This window comes from Xyrauchen texanus, chromosome 7 (genome assembly GCF_025860055.1).
Source record: "Xyrauchen texanus isolate HMW12.3.18 chromosome 7, RBS_HiC_50CHRs, whole genome shotgun sequence".
NCBI lineage: Eukaryota > Metazoa > Chordata > Actinopteri > Cypriniformes > Catostomidae > Xyrauchen > Xyrauchen texanus.
The window spans coordinates 41,698,505-41,718,652 of NC_068282.1; the positions used below are offsets into that span (position 1 = coordinate 41,698,505).

At 38.4% G+C, this 20,148-nt stretch overlaps 1 protein-coding gene across 11 annotated transcripts in view; it reads right to left on the reverse strand.

Annotated features, from left to right (window-relative positions):
* The window catches only part of LOC127646458 (sodium channel protein type 2 subunit alpha-like), a 55,983-nt gene extending 41,086 nt beyond the window's left edge, over positions 1 to 14,897 (reverse strand). For 3 of the 11 annotated variants that reach the window (XM_052130135.1, XM_052130133.1, XM_052130130.1), the window contains exons 1-10: positions 14,619 to 14,888; positions 13,373 to 13,491; positions 11,288 to 11,377; positions 9,603 to 9,731; positions 8,988 to 9,079; positions 7,259 to 7,510; positions 6,854 to 6,917; positions 6,407 to 6,548; positions 4,359 to 4,565; positions 2,940 to 3,215 (exon numbers count right to left, since the gene is read on the reverse strand). In XM_052130135.1, coding sequence (XP_051986095.1) covers positions 2,940 to 3,215; positions 4,359 to 4,565; positions 6,407 to 6,548; positions 6,854 to 6,917; positions 7,259 to 7,510; positions 8,988 to 9,079; positions 9,603 to 9,731; positions 11,288 to 11,377; positions 13,373 to 13,491; positions 14,619 to 14,888 — 1,641 coding nt within the window. Of the gene's footprint in view, positions 1 to 2,939; positions 3,216 to 3,757; positions 3,767 to 4,355; positions 4,566 to 6,406; positions 6,549 to 6,853; positions 6,918 to 7,258; positions 7,511 to 8,987; positions 9,080 to 9,288; positions 9,381 to 9,602; positions 9,732 to 11,287; positions 11,378 to 13,372; positions 13,492 to 14,618 lie in introns of all 11 variants that reach the window. The other 8 variants (XM_052130134.1, XM_052130127.1, XM_052130129.1 and 5 more) reach the window with 6 other exon arrangements.
* Positions 14,898 to 20,148: the final 5,251 nt, after the last annotated feature.

A 20,148-nucleotide genomic window follows, 5' to 3' on the forward strand; every position in this document is an offset into this window, starting at 1 on the left:
CTATTCTCAATTTGGCCAGGAACATCAGTGCAAAAGCAACCTTCTGTTGATGTAAGAGATTCTTGCATTCCTTGAATTGATCATGTTTCTTTCTTGTTGAATTCGCAAAGTCTGGGAACAAGAAAATGCTGTGGAAAAGGAAGCCTTCCTATACTCCTCGCCTTGCGTAATACGGGATCTTTATTGTATGATCTAAGAAATTTGGCCAGAATTGATCAGGGCCTATCTCCCTCAGTGGATCACCAATCCAGAACCCTGTGAGCTTGCTCAATTTCCATCTTATGGCATGTTATGTCGAGCAGACTCGGAAAGAGACCTTCCAAGAATTTCACCATATCCCGATCTTCTTTGTCCTCAGGAATTCCAACAATTCGGACATTACAATTTGGCGGAATTCCAACAATTCTGGCGGTTATGATTCTCCAAATCTTCCAACTTCTCCCAGACGTGCACCAAATCCACCTTGGTCACTAGCGGATTAGCAGCTAATTCCCTCTCCGATGACTCCAGATAATCAATAATTTTCTCAACATCCCCCACTCTTGTAACTACCTCAGTGAATTTCGTCTCCATGCCCGTGATCGATCGACGTATTGCAGCAAGATCCTCCAATTCAACAACAACCTTTGTCAGAATTGTTGACACGTTCAAAAATTCTCGCCAAATTTCCATAATTTCTCCGGCCAAATCGACTCCCTGCCTCGAGGCCTCAGGAGGGGCATCAGCTTGAAAACGTAAGTGACTATTAATGTCTCCAGAGCCTGAGGATTTAGAATTTTTTTACATATTGTCTTCCTTGAACAGTTATGTATCAGGGTGTATCGAATCTCACTGGTTTATGACACAAAAAGTATCAAAACTAGCAAAGTGCATGTTTTAACACCAAGACAATGCTGATATTTCAAGATTAAAATTGAAGCTCCAATTTATGGCAGCACTCTGAGGTAAGTTGTGGCTCTAATGCTACCATGTGATTTTCTGTGGTAATGTAATGGTCATTTTCAGGGTGATTCTGTAACTGGGCTCTTATGACATAAGTTTTTATGTGTACATTTTAATATCTGCAGCAATATATTAGTGCGCTTTGTCCCACGTCCTACATGTCATGAGCAGTATTTAGTGAATTCGGATCCTGACATATACACAGAGTGTCGGAGCTCTGGGGCTGTCACAGAAACAACTTCATATATGAACTTTTAAAATACTTGGGCCTTACTTGTTAGTCTTATTAAATAATATATTAACACAATCCTCATTTTGTATATATTTTTTTATATATATGTTAATATAAAGAGTAAACACATTTGATCAAATATACATTATTGTATTTATTTTTTATACTTTAGTATCTTTAAACTCAGCTTGAAATAAAATTTCAATTCAGCTTGAAATAAAAACATTGCAGGAGTGACGGAAGCAGTAAATTTCCAGCTCGTACGTCTTCCCCGCGGTGGATTATGGGCAATAAACCATCGTCGATTGTGCATCGAATGTAAACTGTATTAGAGTGCATTGTGTGTAAGAATGAGTGAACAAAGTAGAGAACAAGTGGCTCACTGAGAATTCAAACACTCCTACAAAATGGCAGACACCCGAAATAGTGCACTATATAGTGGATAGGGGCGGTTTCAGACAGGGCAAGTGTTCCGTGACCAGGGTTGGTGCCCTACCCAGGCTACGTATTCTGCGTTTAGAGAGTGGTGGCGCTGCTGTACAGAACCAATTATCTAAATTCTTTTGACACTGAAAACTGTAACTACACCGAAATAAGAATCCACACAGGACTTTAAAAGCTATGAAATAGCTAAAGTAGGCATTAATAAAACATGATCTTGCTTTGGATTATATTTCAGCATTATATATAATGTCCCTGTGGGATATTTTCATGTTTCACACCATCCCAGGTGTGCATGACTTTCTTTCATCTGCTGAACACAAATTAAGATTTTCAGAGGAATATTTTAGCTCTGTAGGTCCATTAAATGTAAGTAACTGGATGCCAATATTTTAAAGCTAAAAAAATTAAAATAAGTCAGCATAAAAGTAATCCATAAGACTCCATTGGTTAAATCTATATCTTCAGAAGCAATGTGAAATGAGAATATTTGTATGAGAAAAAGAGAATTTCACATTCTTCTTTTGTTTTTGGTGATTAACATTCTTCTCTGCATATCATCCCCTGCTGGGCAGGGAAAAGAATGTCTAGCAAAAAATGACAAAAATGTATTTGTTTCTCACCCACACCTATCATATCACTTCTGAAGATATGTATTTAACTACTGGAGTATATTTGGATTACTTATATGCTGCCTTTAAGTGCTTTTTGGAGCATCAAAATATTGGCACCCATTCACTTGCATCTATGGACATACAGAGCTGACATATTCTTCTAAAAATCATAAATTGTGTTCTGCAGAAGACAAGAAGTCATACACATCTGCGATGGCATGAGGGTGACTAAATGATGAGAGAATTTTAATTTTTAGGTGAACTATCCCTTTAAAGTGATAATTTAATATGATGTCATCATTTCATTACCCTCATGTTGTTCCAAACCCATGTGACCATGTTAGACAAAATGTTAGAGACTGACAGTCTCAGTCACCATTCAATTTCAAAATATGGAGAAAAAACAAATTCACTGAAAGTAAATAGTAATCTACTAAGTGTTGCATTGAAGAAAGAAAGTCATATAGGTTTGGAATAACATGATGGTGAATGATGACAGAATTTCCATTAATAATAATAATAATAATAATAATAATTCAGTAATACATATTAAATGTGTATTATTTAATGGAATATAGGGTAGATAACGTCTATTATTTTAAATTAGTAGAGTTTTTGGCTACTCTAACAATATCTGCATTTGAGGAGCTATGCAAATGTATACCACTACATTTCTCATAGTGCCAATGCCACAACAAGCAGGAAATCACCTGATTTGGAGTGGAGCACTTTTTCTCATAAGAGAGTCGGTTGGCATCTATGGAGAATCGAAATCCAGGCCGTCTGATACTGTCCTCTGATGCTGACTTATGGAACTTCTCCTGATCGGCTTTTTCTTCTTCCTCCCTTTGTTTTAGCTTCTTCCGCCGGTTCCTTCGCTCTTTAGCACTCTTGGAGCTAAGTCTGGACCCCCCGGAGGAGCTCTCCTCTGACAAGCCCCCCCTCCCGCTGTACTCCCCACTCTCTGTTGCTGCTGCCGCGGCAACCTGCCAACCAATTACAGCATGGGCACCGTTGTCAGGGGCAACCAGGGGTAGACTTAGTTCAAGCTCACATACCGAAAGTAAAGATGGAAAAACAGTAAGGAGGGAAGATGACTTTATGTAAAAGACTAAATAAAATGTATAAATTGCATCTATCTATCTATCTATCTATCTGTCTGTCTGTCTGTCTGTCTGTCTGTCTGTCTGCCTGCCTGCCTGCCTGCCTGCCTGCCTGCCTGCCTGCCTGCCTGCCTGCCTGCCTGCCTGCCTGCCTGTCTATCTATTTTTGTTAAGAGTGCAACTGCTTGGGCCTGCTATTATTAGCTCTGCTATTATAGTAAAGATGCTGATTACCAATCCTGGAGTCGCAAGTTCAAATCCAGGGCATGCTGAGTGACTCCAGCCGGGTCTCCTAAGCAACCAAATTGGCCCAGTTGCTAGGGAGGGTAGAGTCACATGGGGTAACCTCCTCATTGTCACTATAATGTGTGGTTCTCGCTCTCGGTGGGGCACATGGTGAGTTGTGCTTGGATGCTGCGAAGAACAGCGTGGGCCTCCACACACGCTATGTCTCCGTGGTAACATGCTCAACAAGTCATGTGATAAGATTCTTTGGAAATTGGGCATTCCAGGAGAAAAGGGGAGAAACTTCCATCACATAGGTGCCATTTTGGAGTTAGTCTACCTCTTTCTCTCTCTTTCTATGCTCTGTCTCTCTCTCTCTCTCTCTCTCTCTGTCTCTCGCTCTGTCTCTGTCTCTCTCTTTCATTCGCTATCTTCCTTTAGTTTCTCTCTTTATATTTTTATTAGGAGAAAGGACACTCCCTCACTCTCTCTCATTATATGTTCGTTTCCATGGCAACAAGGCAGTGCTAACCGCAGAAGTGTGGTGCCATGAAACTTCAGAGATGACAAATTCAGAGGAAGAGATCAAAGATCAGGAAGCACATATAAAATAATGATCAAAACAAAAATAAAGAGAAAATCAAACAAACTTGGAAATAATATCTGCAAATCAACAAGAAAAGCTGTAAACTGTCGGTGTGTAAATGCATGCTTTCTGTTTATGTATGTTTTTATACTGTGCATGTCCACATTTGAGCATTATACAGTAATTTGTATGCTATGTAAATGTGTGTCTGCTACCTGTGCCTCTTCCTGTTGCCTCTTTAGCTGTTCCAGCATGGCTTGAAACTCTTCTTCTTTCTGTTGGGCTTCCTCTATGGTGGCCTGGTTCTGCTCATCATATGCCATGGCCACCACAGCCAGGATGAGATTCACTAGATAGAAAGAGCCCAGGAAGATCACCAGCACAAAGAAGATCATATAGGGCTTTCCTGCTGCACGTAAGGTCTGTGTGTGTGTGAGAGAGAGAGAGAGAGAGAGAGAGAGAGAGAGAGAGAGAGAGAGAGAGGGAGGGGGGGGAAGAGAAATGCAATTTTACACATACACATACATTATGGGAAAAACATGCTTTTTGTAAGAGAGAGAATGGAAAAGGAAGTAAAATGTTACTTATAGTTGATGTTGGAAGGATGTTGGTGTGGTCTTATGAGGATGATAAAATATATTAATAAAGCTAGGGTGTGGCCTTATACATACAAAAGAAAACTGAGGCTTATCAGAAGGATGTTGGTGTGATGTTTTATGCCTAAAGGAGGAAAAAGGGGTGTGCCCTCGACTTTACCGAGGGATTTTGGGTGTGTTCAAAGGCCTAGAGTAGGACAAAGTGGTGTGGCCTTGACTTTACAGAATTATTCTGGGTGTGGTCTAATGCCTAGAAGATGGGAAAGGGGTGTGGCCTTGACTATAAAGAAGGATTCTTCTGGGTGTGGTCTGATGCAAGAAGTAGGACAAAGGCTTGTGACCTTGACTTTACAGAAGGGATTTTGGGTGTGGTCTAATTGCTAGAGGATGCCAAAAGGATATGGCCTTGACTTTAAAACTGGGTTTTAGGTGTATTCTTATGCCTAGATTAGGACAAAGGGGTGTGCCCTCGACTTTACAGAAGGATTTTGGGTGTGGTCTAAATCATGAAGGATAACAAATGTGGGTGTGCCCACAACTTTACAGAAGGATTCTGGGTGTGGTCTAATGTATAGAATTGGACAAAAGGGTGTGGCCTTGGCTTTACAGAGGGATTTTGTGTGGGGCCAATGCCAAAAGGAGGACAAAAGGTGTAGCCTTGACTTTAAAGAGGGATTTTGAGTGTGGTCAAATGCCCAGAGCAGTACAAAGGGATGTGCCCTTGACTTTACAGAAGGATTTTAGGTGTGATCTAATGCCTAGATGATCACAGAGTGTGTCCTTGACTTTACAGAGGGATTTTGGGTGTGGTCTAATGCCTAGAGAAGGAAAAAGGGGTGTGGCCTTGGCTTTCCAGAAATATGTTGGGTGAGGTCTAATGTCAACGGTAGAGCAGTGGCTCCCAACCAGGTTCCTGGATGCCCCCCAACCCTGCACATTTTGTATGTCTCCCTTTTCTAAGACTCCCAAATCAGGTGTTGGAGTCTCCACTAACAAGCTGATGAGTTAAATCAGGTGTGTTTGATTAGGGAGATATACAAAATGTGTAGTGTTGGTGGGACTCCAGGAACAGGGTTGGGAACCACTGACCTAGAGGATGAAAAAGGTGTGTGGCCTAGACTTTGTGGAAGGATGCTGGAGTGTGATCTAATACCTAGAGTAAATGAAAAGGCATTGCCTTGACACTTTACAGAATATTGTTGGGTAAGGTCTAATATCTAGAGGATGACAAAAGGGTGTGGCCTAGTCTTTACAGAACAATACTGTGTTGTGGTCCAATGACTACTGTTGTATAAAGAGTCGTGGCTTAGTTTTTACAGAAGGATGCCAGGGCATGGCCTAGACTTAACAGAAGGATGTTGGTGTGAGGTCTATTATCTAGAGGAGGACATGAGGTGTGGCATTAACTTTAAAGAAGGATTTTTGGTGTGGTGTTATGTCTAGAAAAGGAAAAAGGGTCATCGCATAGACTTTAAAGAAGGATTTTGGATGCGGTCTAATATCTTGCAGAGGATAAAGGGCATCATCTATTCTTTACAGAAGAATGTTGTGGTCTAATGCCTACAGGACAAAAATGGGGTGTGGTCTACAGAAGGATGTTGGGGTATGTCCTAATGCTTATGGGGAGATTCTGGAATGTGGACATTTAGGTGAGGTGAGGGCTTTACCTGCTGGTACAGGTTTTCCCAGAAGTCTTGTGTCATGAGTCTGAAGAGTGAGAGGAAGGCCCAGCTGAACGTGTCAAAGCTTGTATAGCCATAGTCAGGATTACGACCCGCTTTTATACACGAGAAGCCCTCTGGACATTGACTGTGAATCCAGCCATATTGACGAGATTGTAATTGAATATTCAGAGAATAAGATTAAGCAATTTAGCATGCAATGCCAATGGAGGCTATTCTTATAAACACTAACCAATTAAAACGAGCCAAATTTTAGATTACCAAACAAATAGTTCTGCAGTAGTCCAACTGACACACATGAAAAATGTAAAAAAAAAAACATTTTTTAACTATATTCTTAACTATAAGGACAACTGAAAAATAAGACAACAAATTACAGAATTTTGGTTTGATGTTTTGACCAGCATGTAAAATTTGAAAGAAAATACTCACCCTGCATCACTAGAATTTCCACACAACAAAGCATCTTTACGGCCTGGGAGGTAATAATAATTTCCTGAAAATGGAAAAAGCACAAGATAAATGTCAATAAACATAACAAAAATGCACACGTTCAGTATATGTTTCTAGCCCTCAATCCTGTAGCTTAAAGGAAGTGTATTTGTCTAAATTAAAGCTAGTCTTTGAAGCATACTAACTGCGAAGATGTACACCCTTCACACACACACAGATAAACAGAGCAATAAGAGTGCTTAAAGCACTGGATGACACATTTTTCTTTGGCCAGTGGAGCACTCCTTACACCCGCAAGGATGTGTAGTGTCACCGAACATCTCAGAAACACATAGTCACACACAGAGAGCGAGATGCACACAAACACATACAGTCTTAACTTACTATCATCACTAATATACTCTGTCCAGTTAAAAGTGGAGTTGTGCAGCTCTAAGCCAATGCTGAAGTTGAGTGAGGTGGTCAGGTTTTCAGTGAAGTTGGCCTCCGGTATCTTCAAACACTTCTGCCGAAGGATTCCCATGAAGAGCTGCAGCCCGATCAGAGCAAACACGCTTAGACAGAAGACTGTCAGGATCATTACATCTGACAGCTTCTTCACGGACTGGATCAGAGCGCCGACGATGGTCTTCAGCCCTGACGAACAAGCAAGGGTGGTCACAAATGCTCCCAATACACATGCTAACTCAAACAGTGTGAGGGGCCGTTAATACAGAATACATTTTTGCGTTACAAAAAGCAGCACAACAAATGGAACAGAATGCAGGTGTCTCGAGATGCATTTAAAAAAGTTTAAGTTCTTTTAACTTGACACAGCTTCTAAAAAATGTAGCACTCCTGCAAGAGACAAAGACATCTGTCTTGTACATGTTAACATTAAAATACATTTTAAAATACATTAAAAAACAGCACAAAAGCATGTTCTGTGTGAACGGCCTCTGAAACTACTTCTACATTCAGTGACCCTAAGATGTATTTAGACATTTAAGCCACACTTAAAAATGTTTGAATGTCTTTGCATTATATTACAAAATATCAAACCAAGTGGCATTTATTGTCAAGAAAAATAGCACAAAAACTTTTCAATCAAAACATTTAGCAAAAATAGGTTTGTTGGGTTTAAATGATAAAACATTATGCTAGTTTGTTTGATATTTTGTTATATAATGTAAAGACGTTTATATGTGTCACTTAAGTGACACCAAGTATTAAAAGGACTCCAAAAGTGTCCAAATACTTTGGTGCAACTGTATGTAATGGCAAGGATACAATTTTGAAAACGTAATTTTTCCAGGAAGCAATCTATTACAGCATATAACATGTACAAACATAAGCGTTTCTATGTCTTCCTGATATAAATTATATTTGAAATATTATATTATATATATATTCAATGTAATTTTTTCCTAACGTATATGCTGTTATTTCTTCCTAATCATTTTTCAAAAAAGTTTTGCCGATTACAACATGATTTGTACTATTAGTGTGCGTGTTGAATGAATGTTTGTGACATTGCATATTAACAACATTAAAGCATGCAGTGTACGACAGTGAGTGCAAGTGTGAGAGAGAGTGTGTGTGTGTATGTGTGTGTGTGTGTGTGTGTGTGTGTGTGTGTGTGTGTCACAGCAGATTCTGCTGTGTTTCTCACACACACACACACACACACACACAGCACGGTACATAAAAGACTCGGTAGACGGCGCACATGCACATAGAACTCAAACAGCAAACAAAGGAGAAGAGAAGAGTCAAGGGTCTCAAATTCTCTATCTCAGGCTATAGGCTTCAGCAATGTCTCATGCAAAAATAACAACACAAATAAAAAAAGCCCAGATGTCTATTTCCCAAGGCATGATGGGAAAGCTTTACCAAGACATGAGGGTCTTTGGGAAATAACAGAGCAGAGCCCAGCAGAAGGGGGTATATAAAGAGAACTACAGAATGTGTTTTTTTAAAAGCCTGGAATCCCGTTTTTACACCCGAGCGGATTCCTGCTTTCTTTGACCGCTGGGAGCGACAGAATGAGAGAGAGAGGCCAGTGGAGGAGGAGATGAAGTGAGTGAGAGAGCTTGGATGGAGCGAGAGAGGCAGCCTGTGAGCCAGCCCTCACCTGGAATCACTGATATAGTTTTGAGCGCTCGTAAAACCCTGAAGGTTCTCAGTGCTGAGACATTGCCCAGATCCACAAATTCTGTTACATATCTGTAGGGAGGGGGAGGGGAAGGGGAGGGTAACGCACACACACGCACACCCAAGCACAAACACACACGCACACACATTAGGACAGGACAGGGCAGCAGAGGGAAACGTCACACAGAGACACACACCTGACTGACACCTGTGTTTGTGCATACACACACTCGCACACGCATGCGCAAGTCTATACAAACACACGCACACACATCCCTTACCTGGGATGACTGAGATAGTTTTCAAAGCTCTGAGCACTCTGAAAGTGCGGAGAGCTGACACATTGCCTACGTTTACAAACTCAGTTACATACCTGTAGAATCAAATAAAGAGTTACCACATTGCACACACAAACACCGGCATACACACGTGCACACCGACAAACATACTCACTCAATTGCAACCAATACAGACTCACCAGCTTCAATGTGTCCAAAACTATCCAAGTAAACTCTCAGTAACAGTTGGATCATTTCTCATATGCTTGTATTATTTAATAATAGACAGAGGGGCGTCTGTCCTCAGAGATACTCACGCCATCAGAATGACACTGAAATCCAGCCAGTTCCAGGGGTCTCGCAGGAAAGTGAACTTCCCCACGCAGAAGCCCCGAGCCAGGATCTTAATCAGGGACTCAAAGGTGTAGATCCCTGTGAACGTGTACCTGGACACGCAAACAACACCTCACCAATACGGCTCAAAAATGAAAAAGAACAATGAAATTGAAAGGAATCAATCATTAAAGACCCCATGAAATTATTTGACGAACGCAATTCTCTTTCCTGTGTTGAAGAATATCCAATAGAGCATAACAGACTGTTTTCATGAGTAAAAATCATATTCATTTTCTCGATAGGTGAATTGTTTTCTATGTTCACCTTTAAACCTTTAATGGTGAAGTATGTAACTTTGTTTGATGTCAAAATACACTCTGCTATCCCAGTTGATTGTTCATTGACAACTGCAAATAAGCCCTTCATGGGTTTACCTCCCCAAAAGTATAAACACTGAGCCTCCCAGGCACTCTCAAAACATTGATGTTTATATTTTGAGGACTCACTCAGCCCCTCACATCCCTTTCTAGCTCAAACTTTAGCATGAGTTTGGTGCATGGCTACTTGTAGAAAGCTGTTCAGCAGGGAGAAAATGAACAACCATGGCAGACGTGTTCAGAGGAAAATAAATTTAGCTTCGCTTACAGATATTAAAGCCAAAATTCAAAGACTTGCTAAAAGACCAGAGAGAACACTGGTGTCACATTTAGAAGTTGGAGGACTATGATGGAATTCTGGGGTTCGATGGAGACACCAAACTTGCCGAGTTGCTTCTCGGCAGGTATTGCCACACAAGTGGCATTATATATATATATATATATATATATATATATATATATATATATATATATATATATATATATATATATAGTCCTCATTACTGTCGAGTTCCAGATTGTATGATTATTGTAATATGCATCGTTACACTTACTAGTTACAGAAGAACCATCATACCTCATGTGCTGGATCCCCCGAACACCCAGCCCATTAAATCTGGAGATGTCTCGGACAACCCAATTCCTCTGTCAGGCTTTCTGGCCAGTGTGAATACTGTATGTTATAGTGGTCTTGTTTATTACCACATGAAATTTTTATCTCCGTTTATTTTGTATGGCCTATTTATTCATAGGGAATCAGAGAGTGGGAAAGGACTTGATGTGTCTAAGGGGTGTTGGCTAAGGTTGTATGAAAACATATTTATTTTTGTAATTTCTTTTGGTGTCACTAGTGCAGAAATTACATACTTCACCTTTAAAGACAGATATACCGTTTAAGTATAAACAGTGCATAAGTTTGTACTGTTGTGATTCACCTTGGGGCTAGTTGGTTAACTCTTTTATTAAGTGTTTTGTGACATCGCTATGGAAAACATTATTGAGTAAAATTGGCGGGCAGTGTTACGCTCAACTAAAACAGGTTTTTAGAATTAGGGGGAGGGGACAACCTTATCCCAGAGAGCATTTTATTAGCCAAAAATGTTCATACACCTAAGCAAAATGAGGATTTTAGTCAATATTGGCTTATTTAAATTTTAAATACATATCTGTTTTTTCAAAACACCAATTTTTATTTCATTGGGTCTTTAATGACCCCTAATGACTAACTTATGCCACATTAGACTATACAGGTTGAACATTTCTGTGTATATGTATAAGATTGGACTTACTCCACATTCTTGGCCCAGTCCGGAGGACTGCTGAGGGTCATGAAGGCGCAGTTGGTCAAGATTGTGCACATGATCACGAAACTGAAGAGCGTGAGCAGCAGTCAAGGAATACACATAAGTAATATGCAATAAACAAAAAACACATAAAGCCCTATACACCCTCTTCAAGCAACATTACGGGTTCAATACAAGTTTAGTTCAATCGACAGCATGAGTGGCATAATGTTGATTACCACAAAACATTTTATTTACACTCGTCCGTCCTTTTCTTTACAAAAAAGCAAAATCGAAATTACACTTACAATGGAAGTGAGTGGGGCCAATTTTTGGAGGGTTTAAAGGCAAAAATGAGAAATGTATAACTTTATGAAAACATTTACATTCATTCTTATGTTAAAACACGTGTATTATTTGAGCAGTAAATTTGTTTAAATTGTAATATTTACAGTCATTTTAGGGTTTGTTGACATTACGTCATCATGGCAGCGAAGTTGTAAAATTGGCTATAACTTTACACAGAAAAGGTTAGAAAGCGTATCACACTAAAATCATGTTAACACGCATATTGTAAATTTCTTGTGGCTATAATTTTGAAATAGTGAGTATTTTAATGTTTATAGATTGGCCTCATTCACTTTCATTGTAAGTGGGGGTGTCACCAAGCGATCAAGGTGGATTTTGAACGTGTTTCGGAAAACCTGGAGGATTTGGAGAATCATAATCGCTGAAACAACATCCGAATTGTTGGAATTCGTGAGCTTGAGGAAGGCCGAGATAAGGTAAAATTCCTAGACGAGCTCTTCATAACAGGCCATAATATGGAAATCGAGTGAGCTCACAGAGTCCCGGCTCGGGGATCTACAGAGGGAGACAGGCCCGGATAAATTCTGGGCAAATTTCTGAGATCATCCGATAAAGATCTTGTGTTACGTGAGGCTAGGAGTAAAGGAAGGATTTCTTGAAATAACCACATTATTTTCTTGTTCCCAGACTTTGTGAATTCACATTAGATACAGCTTGTGTTTGTGCAATTACGGCATTGGCTGATTACACCAGCTCTACCAAAGGACTAAGGGCACACTGTTTTTTTTTTATTTATCAGTCAATCCTGATTGACCTAGTTGTGTTTTCAAGGTTCTGGGTTGATTGAACATTTGAGCAAAAACTGTCACTGTATTTGCCAAAGTTTGTCAGGTTAGTGGCTTTAAATATTTGAAAGATACTCCATTTTGTTTGGGGCACTTAGTAGCATATTACTAGATATCCACAAGAACAACTCTATATTGTAAATTTGTTTTCATAGATAGGTCTGTGAAATAATCAGTACATATTACAAAAAATGTAACATACTGTTTGACTGATTGAGGAAGCTGGTCACCTTTTCTTCGTTTGGAAACATATATAAATAATAATCACACACATCTACATCTAAATCTCTCACTCCACCACCTCTCCCCGAGAGCCCTCCAAGAATGCCAACCACTTGCCCCATTTCCCAACAAACAAATCCAAATTACTCAATATATTTATAATATATTTATTTATTTATTTCTGTGTGAACATGCTCATGTGACCACTGGAGTGTTTGTTTGGGATTGGGAGGGGGAAGGGTAGCGGTGGGGATTAAATGTTAAATGTTGATCCCATGTATATATGTGTGGCAGGGCGGAGGGCGGGGCCGGGTCGTGATCCTACACACCCGGTCCCGTATTAGTCTAATTAAGCCTCCATGAGGGATAAATGTCGACTGCAGAGGATCGTGCGGGAGAGAGAGATCGTTTACGGACATGTCCGTTATGTGTGTGTTTATGTTGTCTTTTAAGTTTATCATTAAACTATTATTTATATTGAAAAGCCGGTTCTCACCTCCTCCTTTCCATTGATACCTTTACAATATGTTTTGTTTTTCATGTCTTCTGTGGGAATCAATAAAAATGTTAATAACAAAAAAGAAAAGGAATGGGAAAGACAAAATATTTTTTGTGGTAATCGGCATTAAGCCACAAATGCTGTCGATTTTGTTTAACTTGAATTGAACCTGGAATATTCCAGTTTAAATATGTCCATTCAGCTGAAAAAGGATATGAATGCACCAGGATCTTGATGGAGATTCTCCTAAAAGGATTGAATGGGCTCAAAATGTACAAGGCCGGCGTAGCGTTAAAGCGAAATATAGCCTTTCCACGATTCAATACTATAAAGGTCTGAAACAGAGAAATCCATAAAAAAAGGATTGTGATTACACATAACATATACTGTATCTTTACAATCTTGTTTTAAATGATGTTATATAATTTTAGAGAATTTTACAAGTTCAATACTGTTAAAGGAACAAGACTAAAGTACAGCTAGCAGTCTAAATCTAAATTTGTGAGGTTGGTGGCATTATGTTTTTGAGAGCTTTTCAGATTTATTTTAGGCACTTAGTGGCAAGTTAACTAGATATCCACAAGCAAAACCATAAAAATGTTTTCTAATGTAACTTATGTGGTAATACATAAATTAACTGATTTTAATTAAGTAAAAAAAGTATTATTTAATATGACTAAATCCACATAACTTTAATAGGTTACACTAATGAAAGCAATTTTTATGGGTTCGATCAAGAAGAAATAATGGATTAAAGTACAAATTTACCAAGAAATGAAAATTCTATTATCATTTACTCATTTACATTTTGTTCCAAGCCTGCATGACTTTCTTTTTTTTACAAAACACAGAGGCGGCATTTTAATGCATATCCTGTCCATATTGTATTTTAGTCTAATATCAGGTGAGAGTGACTTAAAAGCTTAAAAGGGGACCCAAAGGTCACAAAAATACTCCGTTTGACTCGTGCGTCACAAGTCTTCTGAAGGCATTCGATAGGATTTGGTGAGAAACACCCTAATTCTTGACTTCTGTTGGACATTCATGAACACTATGAGATTTGCTTGTTCACAGTGGCAAGTATGTTGTTTTTAGCACACAACACACGATATTAGAAAAACACATTCACTGAAAAAGTACAAATATGACGCACAAGTTGCGTATACTTGTATGATACTTTTCTGCCACTGCATTGAAAATATATTGATTAAAAATCAATCAAAATCATTCCACTTCGAGCACTGGGTGAACTACTTCTTGAATGTAACAACTGCAGGTATCCACTTAATGCTGTACTTTGTTTTGCTGAGTTATATCTGTGAAATAATTCTGATCAAGTCCATATCCTAGTTTAGCAGTGATTTCTGTACAAATCGCATTACAAAAAGCCATTATTTGAATGACTAAACTACCACTAACAGTCTAAATGCTGTCTCTTATTTCTCAAATGTATCTTTCATACGTTTTGTTTGCTGTAGTAGGTGTCCAGGTCCTCCAGTGGCACAGACACCATGTTGGGCGGAATGTCTCCATAGATGAAGGGCAGGGATTTTCCCGCCTCCAGATCACTGTTGGGTTTGGGCCCATTTTCGTCATCATCATCAGGCCGTCTCTCGCCTTTGGGCCGTTGGGCCGCCTCCTCTGCGATGCGGCGCTCGATAGCAGCGAGAGACTCGGGCACGAAGTGCCGGAAGCTGTCAGGTCCAGGTGGAACGAGCAGCTGAGCAGCCATATTGACATCCTGCTCTGGTAGCTGCACCAGCTAATCTCCGGTCACTCTGGGAGCTAAAGGGGGGAGATCACACCATCAATAAACTACATACACACAGCAAGAGGTTAAACATTGGAGTGGATGTCTTTATTCTTGGCCAGGTTAGTGGCTTTGAATATTTGAAAGATACTCCATTTTGTTTGGGGCACTTAGTAGCAAGTATCTAGATATCCACAAGCAGAAATTTATACTGCAAATTTGTTTTCAGAGTTAGGTCTGTGAAATAATTAGTACATATTACAAAAATGTAGGTCCAGGTATCAATACAGATTTCCCAATTCGATTCTGATTCACAAGCTCTCGATTCTATTCGATTTGATTTGAATCTGATTCATTTAGGCAATTTAACTATTCTCAGTACCAATTTTGATAACCACAACCAATGTCGGGGAGTAGTTAACCAAAAGTACTGATGCTACTAACTGAACAAAATTTTTCAGTAGCGTGACAGTGGTACAGCTATATTCACAATAGCACAGCTTTTCCAGAGAGTATCACTGTAGCATTACAAATTTGTCACATAGTATTACGAATGCAGCAGTCAAGCCGAGACAGTAATCAAACACGTTCACCTAAACCATCCTCTCTCACTCAAATGTAGAGAAAAACAAATAATTTAAGTGAAACAGTTCTTTCTGACAGTTCATGTAAAAGAACTGGTTCAATTAAACGATTCCCTTATATTTATCGATGGGAATTCCGATTCATTTTAGTCAGCTGGTTCTTTCGGGCACTGGTTCTTTTCTTTTAATTCACATAAATGATTCACTAGACCAGGGGTTTTCAAACTGGAGTCCAGGGACCCCCAGGGGTCCACAGGGCAGTGTTAGGGAGTACATGGAAAATTTAAGAGTGAAAAAAAAGACATTATTTGTTGACATGATAAAGTCAAGTTTCATGCTGAAAGCATTAATAGCAATTACTTTATTCTATTGTCAGCCATAGAATATCATAACATGTGAAAACTTTATTTCACTATTCTCTGTAATGCTGCTTTGAAATCATATTTATAGTGAAAAGAACTACACAAATCAATTTTCATTTAACTGAAAAAAAATTATCTTCAGGTTTAAACATTTTACACCCCTGTAACAGACACACTGTCAACTTAATAAAAAGTAAATGTTGCATATAAAATTGTAATAACTAATTTAGCTTTAGTACAATGGCACTAATAAAAGCCAATTATTTAATTTTGTAAACAACATATCTTTATAATATCATGTTTACTATTTTTCTGAGTGTCCTTGGCATCAAAACGTTTGAAAACCCTGCACTAGACCATGGTTTTCCAAATAATTTTGTAGTAGCCTTGACTACTAGTAACCATGGTTTATTTTGCGGTTACTATTTTCATGTTTAAACTACGGCTGCTGTAGTAAAACTATAGTTCATTTTCATAATGGAATCTCAATAAATATATAACTCAATCAGAACGTGCAGAATTAAACAATATCATCTGATTGTTATTTCTATGTTGCTCGGACCTGCACACAAGAATTTCACCTACTGTTGCACTTGTGTACATGGTAGTGTGACAATAAAGTGATTTGATTTGATTTGATATATATGTATCTGAAAATACTTATCTTAAATTTTCTCCTTATTTGGGTTGTTCAAATGAAGATTTTGATTTATCTGAAAATCATTTTATTTTTCACAAATCTATTCACATTTTATATTCTAAGCATAGGAAACAATATCATGACAAATAAAGAATCTGTTTATATTCACATGGTGACATTAGAAACAGCTTGTGTGTGTGTTTATAGAACTGCACAATTATACCAGTTCTGTGGGTTACAGTAGAGCAGCATTACCTGCGGGTCACTATAGGCATAAATAGCCAGTCTGGCATACTGCCCTGAGTGTTGTTGTTGACCTGCCAGCTCCAAACTGGGCATGAGCGAGTCAGCAACTGTCCCTGGGGCTCTATGACCCCTCCAATATTCACTCTCTCAGAGAATGGAGATTTTTGTGTTAGAGTTGTACTGTGTGTGTAATAGTTTATAAACAACACATAATGAAAAGATAGCTGCCAAATTATGTCACATTGAAGCCAAAAAATGAGAGACAGGTGAGTGTGCATTTGGCCATCTGAAATGGATTTTAAAATTGAGCTAAAAAATCTGTGGATATATATATACATCTTTAACAAAAGAATCTTGCAGCTCTTGGTGGAAAATTAGAGCCAAGATTCTTGAGTCAAGATTCTAATTTCCTAACTATATTTAATATTATAATTGCAAACCCATCTCCATCCATGCCATTCCGACTATGAATATATAGGATTTTTGAGGAGGTCTAAATCAATTATTTGTCTAGAGCAAGTAAGGCATATAAGCCCATCCATCAGATTGGTTCTGCTCAAGGTTTATCTCTGAGCCTCACTATAATGCTGTTCTAGACCTGATTTTAAGGTTAAATATTTGGCATTTAAAAAAAGTGCAAATAAACGGACCTAACTCAAACGATTAATCCATTATACATCTGTCGAAATTATCAACTATCAATTAAAAACTGGATTTTATCATGTAATTAATATTTCTAGAAGATTTCCATGACACAATTAGCAACAACAAACAACAGTTGACATAGCTCCAAGCCACCCACTATGCACAACCCAAAGTTCACATCCAAATAGACAGCAAAAGTAGTAGCTGCAATAACCACATGTTGGTCTACCTATCATAATGAGGACTTTCCATAGACATAATGATTTATACTGTACAAACTATAGGTTCTATCCCCTAAACCTAACCCTCACAGAAAACTTTCTGCATTTTTACATTTTCAATAAAACTTTGTTTAATATGTTTTTTAAGCTATTTAGATTATGGGGACACTAGAAATGTCCTCATAAACCACATTTATAGCATAATACCCTTGTAATTACCAGTTTGTAACATACAAAATTGTCCTCATCAACCACATAAACATGCCCACACACACACATGCACACATGCACACACACACACACACACACACACACACACACACACACATCGTTTGTTAGCATGTTCTTGTCCAAATCAAGTATACCATGTGAACTGCATTTAGATAAATTAATTCTTATTAAGACACAGTTACATATTCTGTTAAAAAATTATTTTCCAAGATTAGTTTCATTACATTCAAGAATAAAATTATTTGAAAATGTTTTTATCCAATATTTCCAATAACAATGTTTTCTAGACCAAATATTCCTGGCTGCCCTTATCGGCACCAGACTAGATTTCAGTGTGCAACTATGACTAATATTAGACAAGGAATTGGTTGTGTGTGTGTGTGTGCGTGTGTGTGTGTGTGTGTCTGTGTGTGTGTGTGTGTGTGTGTGTGTGTGTGTGTGTGTGTGTGTGTGTGTGTGTGTGTGTGTGTGTGTGTGTGTGTGTGTCTTTAGTGCGTGTGAGCACTGTGAGCTGTCTCTCTCTCCCTACAGTCACCAAGCCAGTTCAGCCTGTTCCCTCTGAGAACAGAGGTAAAAACAACTCCCTCATACATGCATCCACCCATCCATCCATCCATCCATCCATCCATCCAAGCACTCATCAAATGATCCACTTTTTCAACACCCCTCCAAAAATGAGCCAATCCTCTGGGGTGCCATTACTCCCAGCTCTTCCCTAAAATGCACACCTGTCTCCAGGGTCAAACCAGACCTCAGAGATTATGGGAGGGAGACATTTGGCACAATTTAAGCATACAGTACAGTAGGCATGAAACGTCCTGGATACTACACATGATTTTCATGTGCTCTAAAAAAACAAACTGACAAAACACTGAATTCGAGAATATAGCCATGTATACAGCAACAGGCATGGGGATTTTTTTCAAAACGTGGCCCTTGTATAAACACTGCCATTACTAAGATCAATCTTTTACTCTGTGCTCATCCCTCCACAACACTGAGAGGATATAATTTGCATTTGCATCCAAATTTTGTACTATGCTACATAAAATGTATATATTTGGCAACTGGCTGGTAAATGTTTAGATTTCACTCACCAATGAATTGTGTAGTATAGTGGTGGCGTATTCTGCAGCGAAATTCTTTCACTGCATGTTGAGAGTAAAAGTTGTTCCATGTGTGTCCAAAGACGAGATCCATGCAACTGATTTGTCAATGAATAATGTATCTTTTAATACTCTTTCTGTTCTTTACAGTCAGTTGTTAATAATAATATAAAAAAAAAACTTTTAATTTAAATCAGGCATAGCACAGATAAAATAAAGCCATTTGAGTCCTCTCTCGTTTACATGCGCTAATTTAAAGATGCTATTTACAGAAATAAGGTGTTTCCTTAAGAGACAGTACTAGTTTTTAGCACATGCTCAACACATCAATGTAAATACCTGTAAATAGTAAGAAACTATGCAATTAAATAATAAACATGTAGCAAAATATAATATATGCAATATTTTCACATTTATTGATTAAATACATTGATTTGTTTATTTTTTAAAAGCTAAAATGTGACCAAAATAGTGAAAAACTTATAAAATATCATTAGTAAAATTTATATTTTCATATAGTACCAAGTTAGAAGGTCCCCAGTATAATTAACAGCATTATCCGGTAGATAATTGATTTCATATGTAAGCAAAAAGGACATTATAACAGAAATATATACCCATATGAATCGATATTGAAGAATCAAAACCGAAATTTAACTGAATCGAGAGCATGTGAATCGGAAAATCTGTACCAATAACCAGCCATTATATATAGTACTTTTTTTATTTTTATCACACCTAAAGTGAAAGCCAAAAAAGGAGCCAAATCAAGGAGCCAGCTTAAAGAGATCCTTGGAATATACACTCACCTAAAGGATTATTAGGAACACCTGTTCAATTTCTCATTAATGCAATTATCTAATCAACCAATCACATGGCAGTTGCTTCAATGCATTTAGGGATGTGGTCCTGGTCAAGACAATCTCCTGAACTCCAAACTGAATGTCAGAATGGGAAAGAAAGGTGATTTAAGCAATTTTGAGCGTGGCATGGTTGTTGGTGCCAGACGGGCTCTGAGTATTTCACAATCTGCTCAGTTACTGGGATTTTCACGCACAACCATTTCTAGGGTTGATGGCTACTTCCAGCAGGATAATGCACCATGTCACAAAGCTCGAATCATTTCAAATTGGTTTCTTGAACATGACAATGAGTTCACTGTACTAAAATGGCCCCCACAGTCACCAGATCTCAACCCAATAGAGCA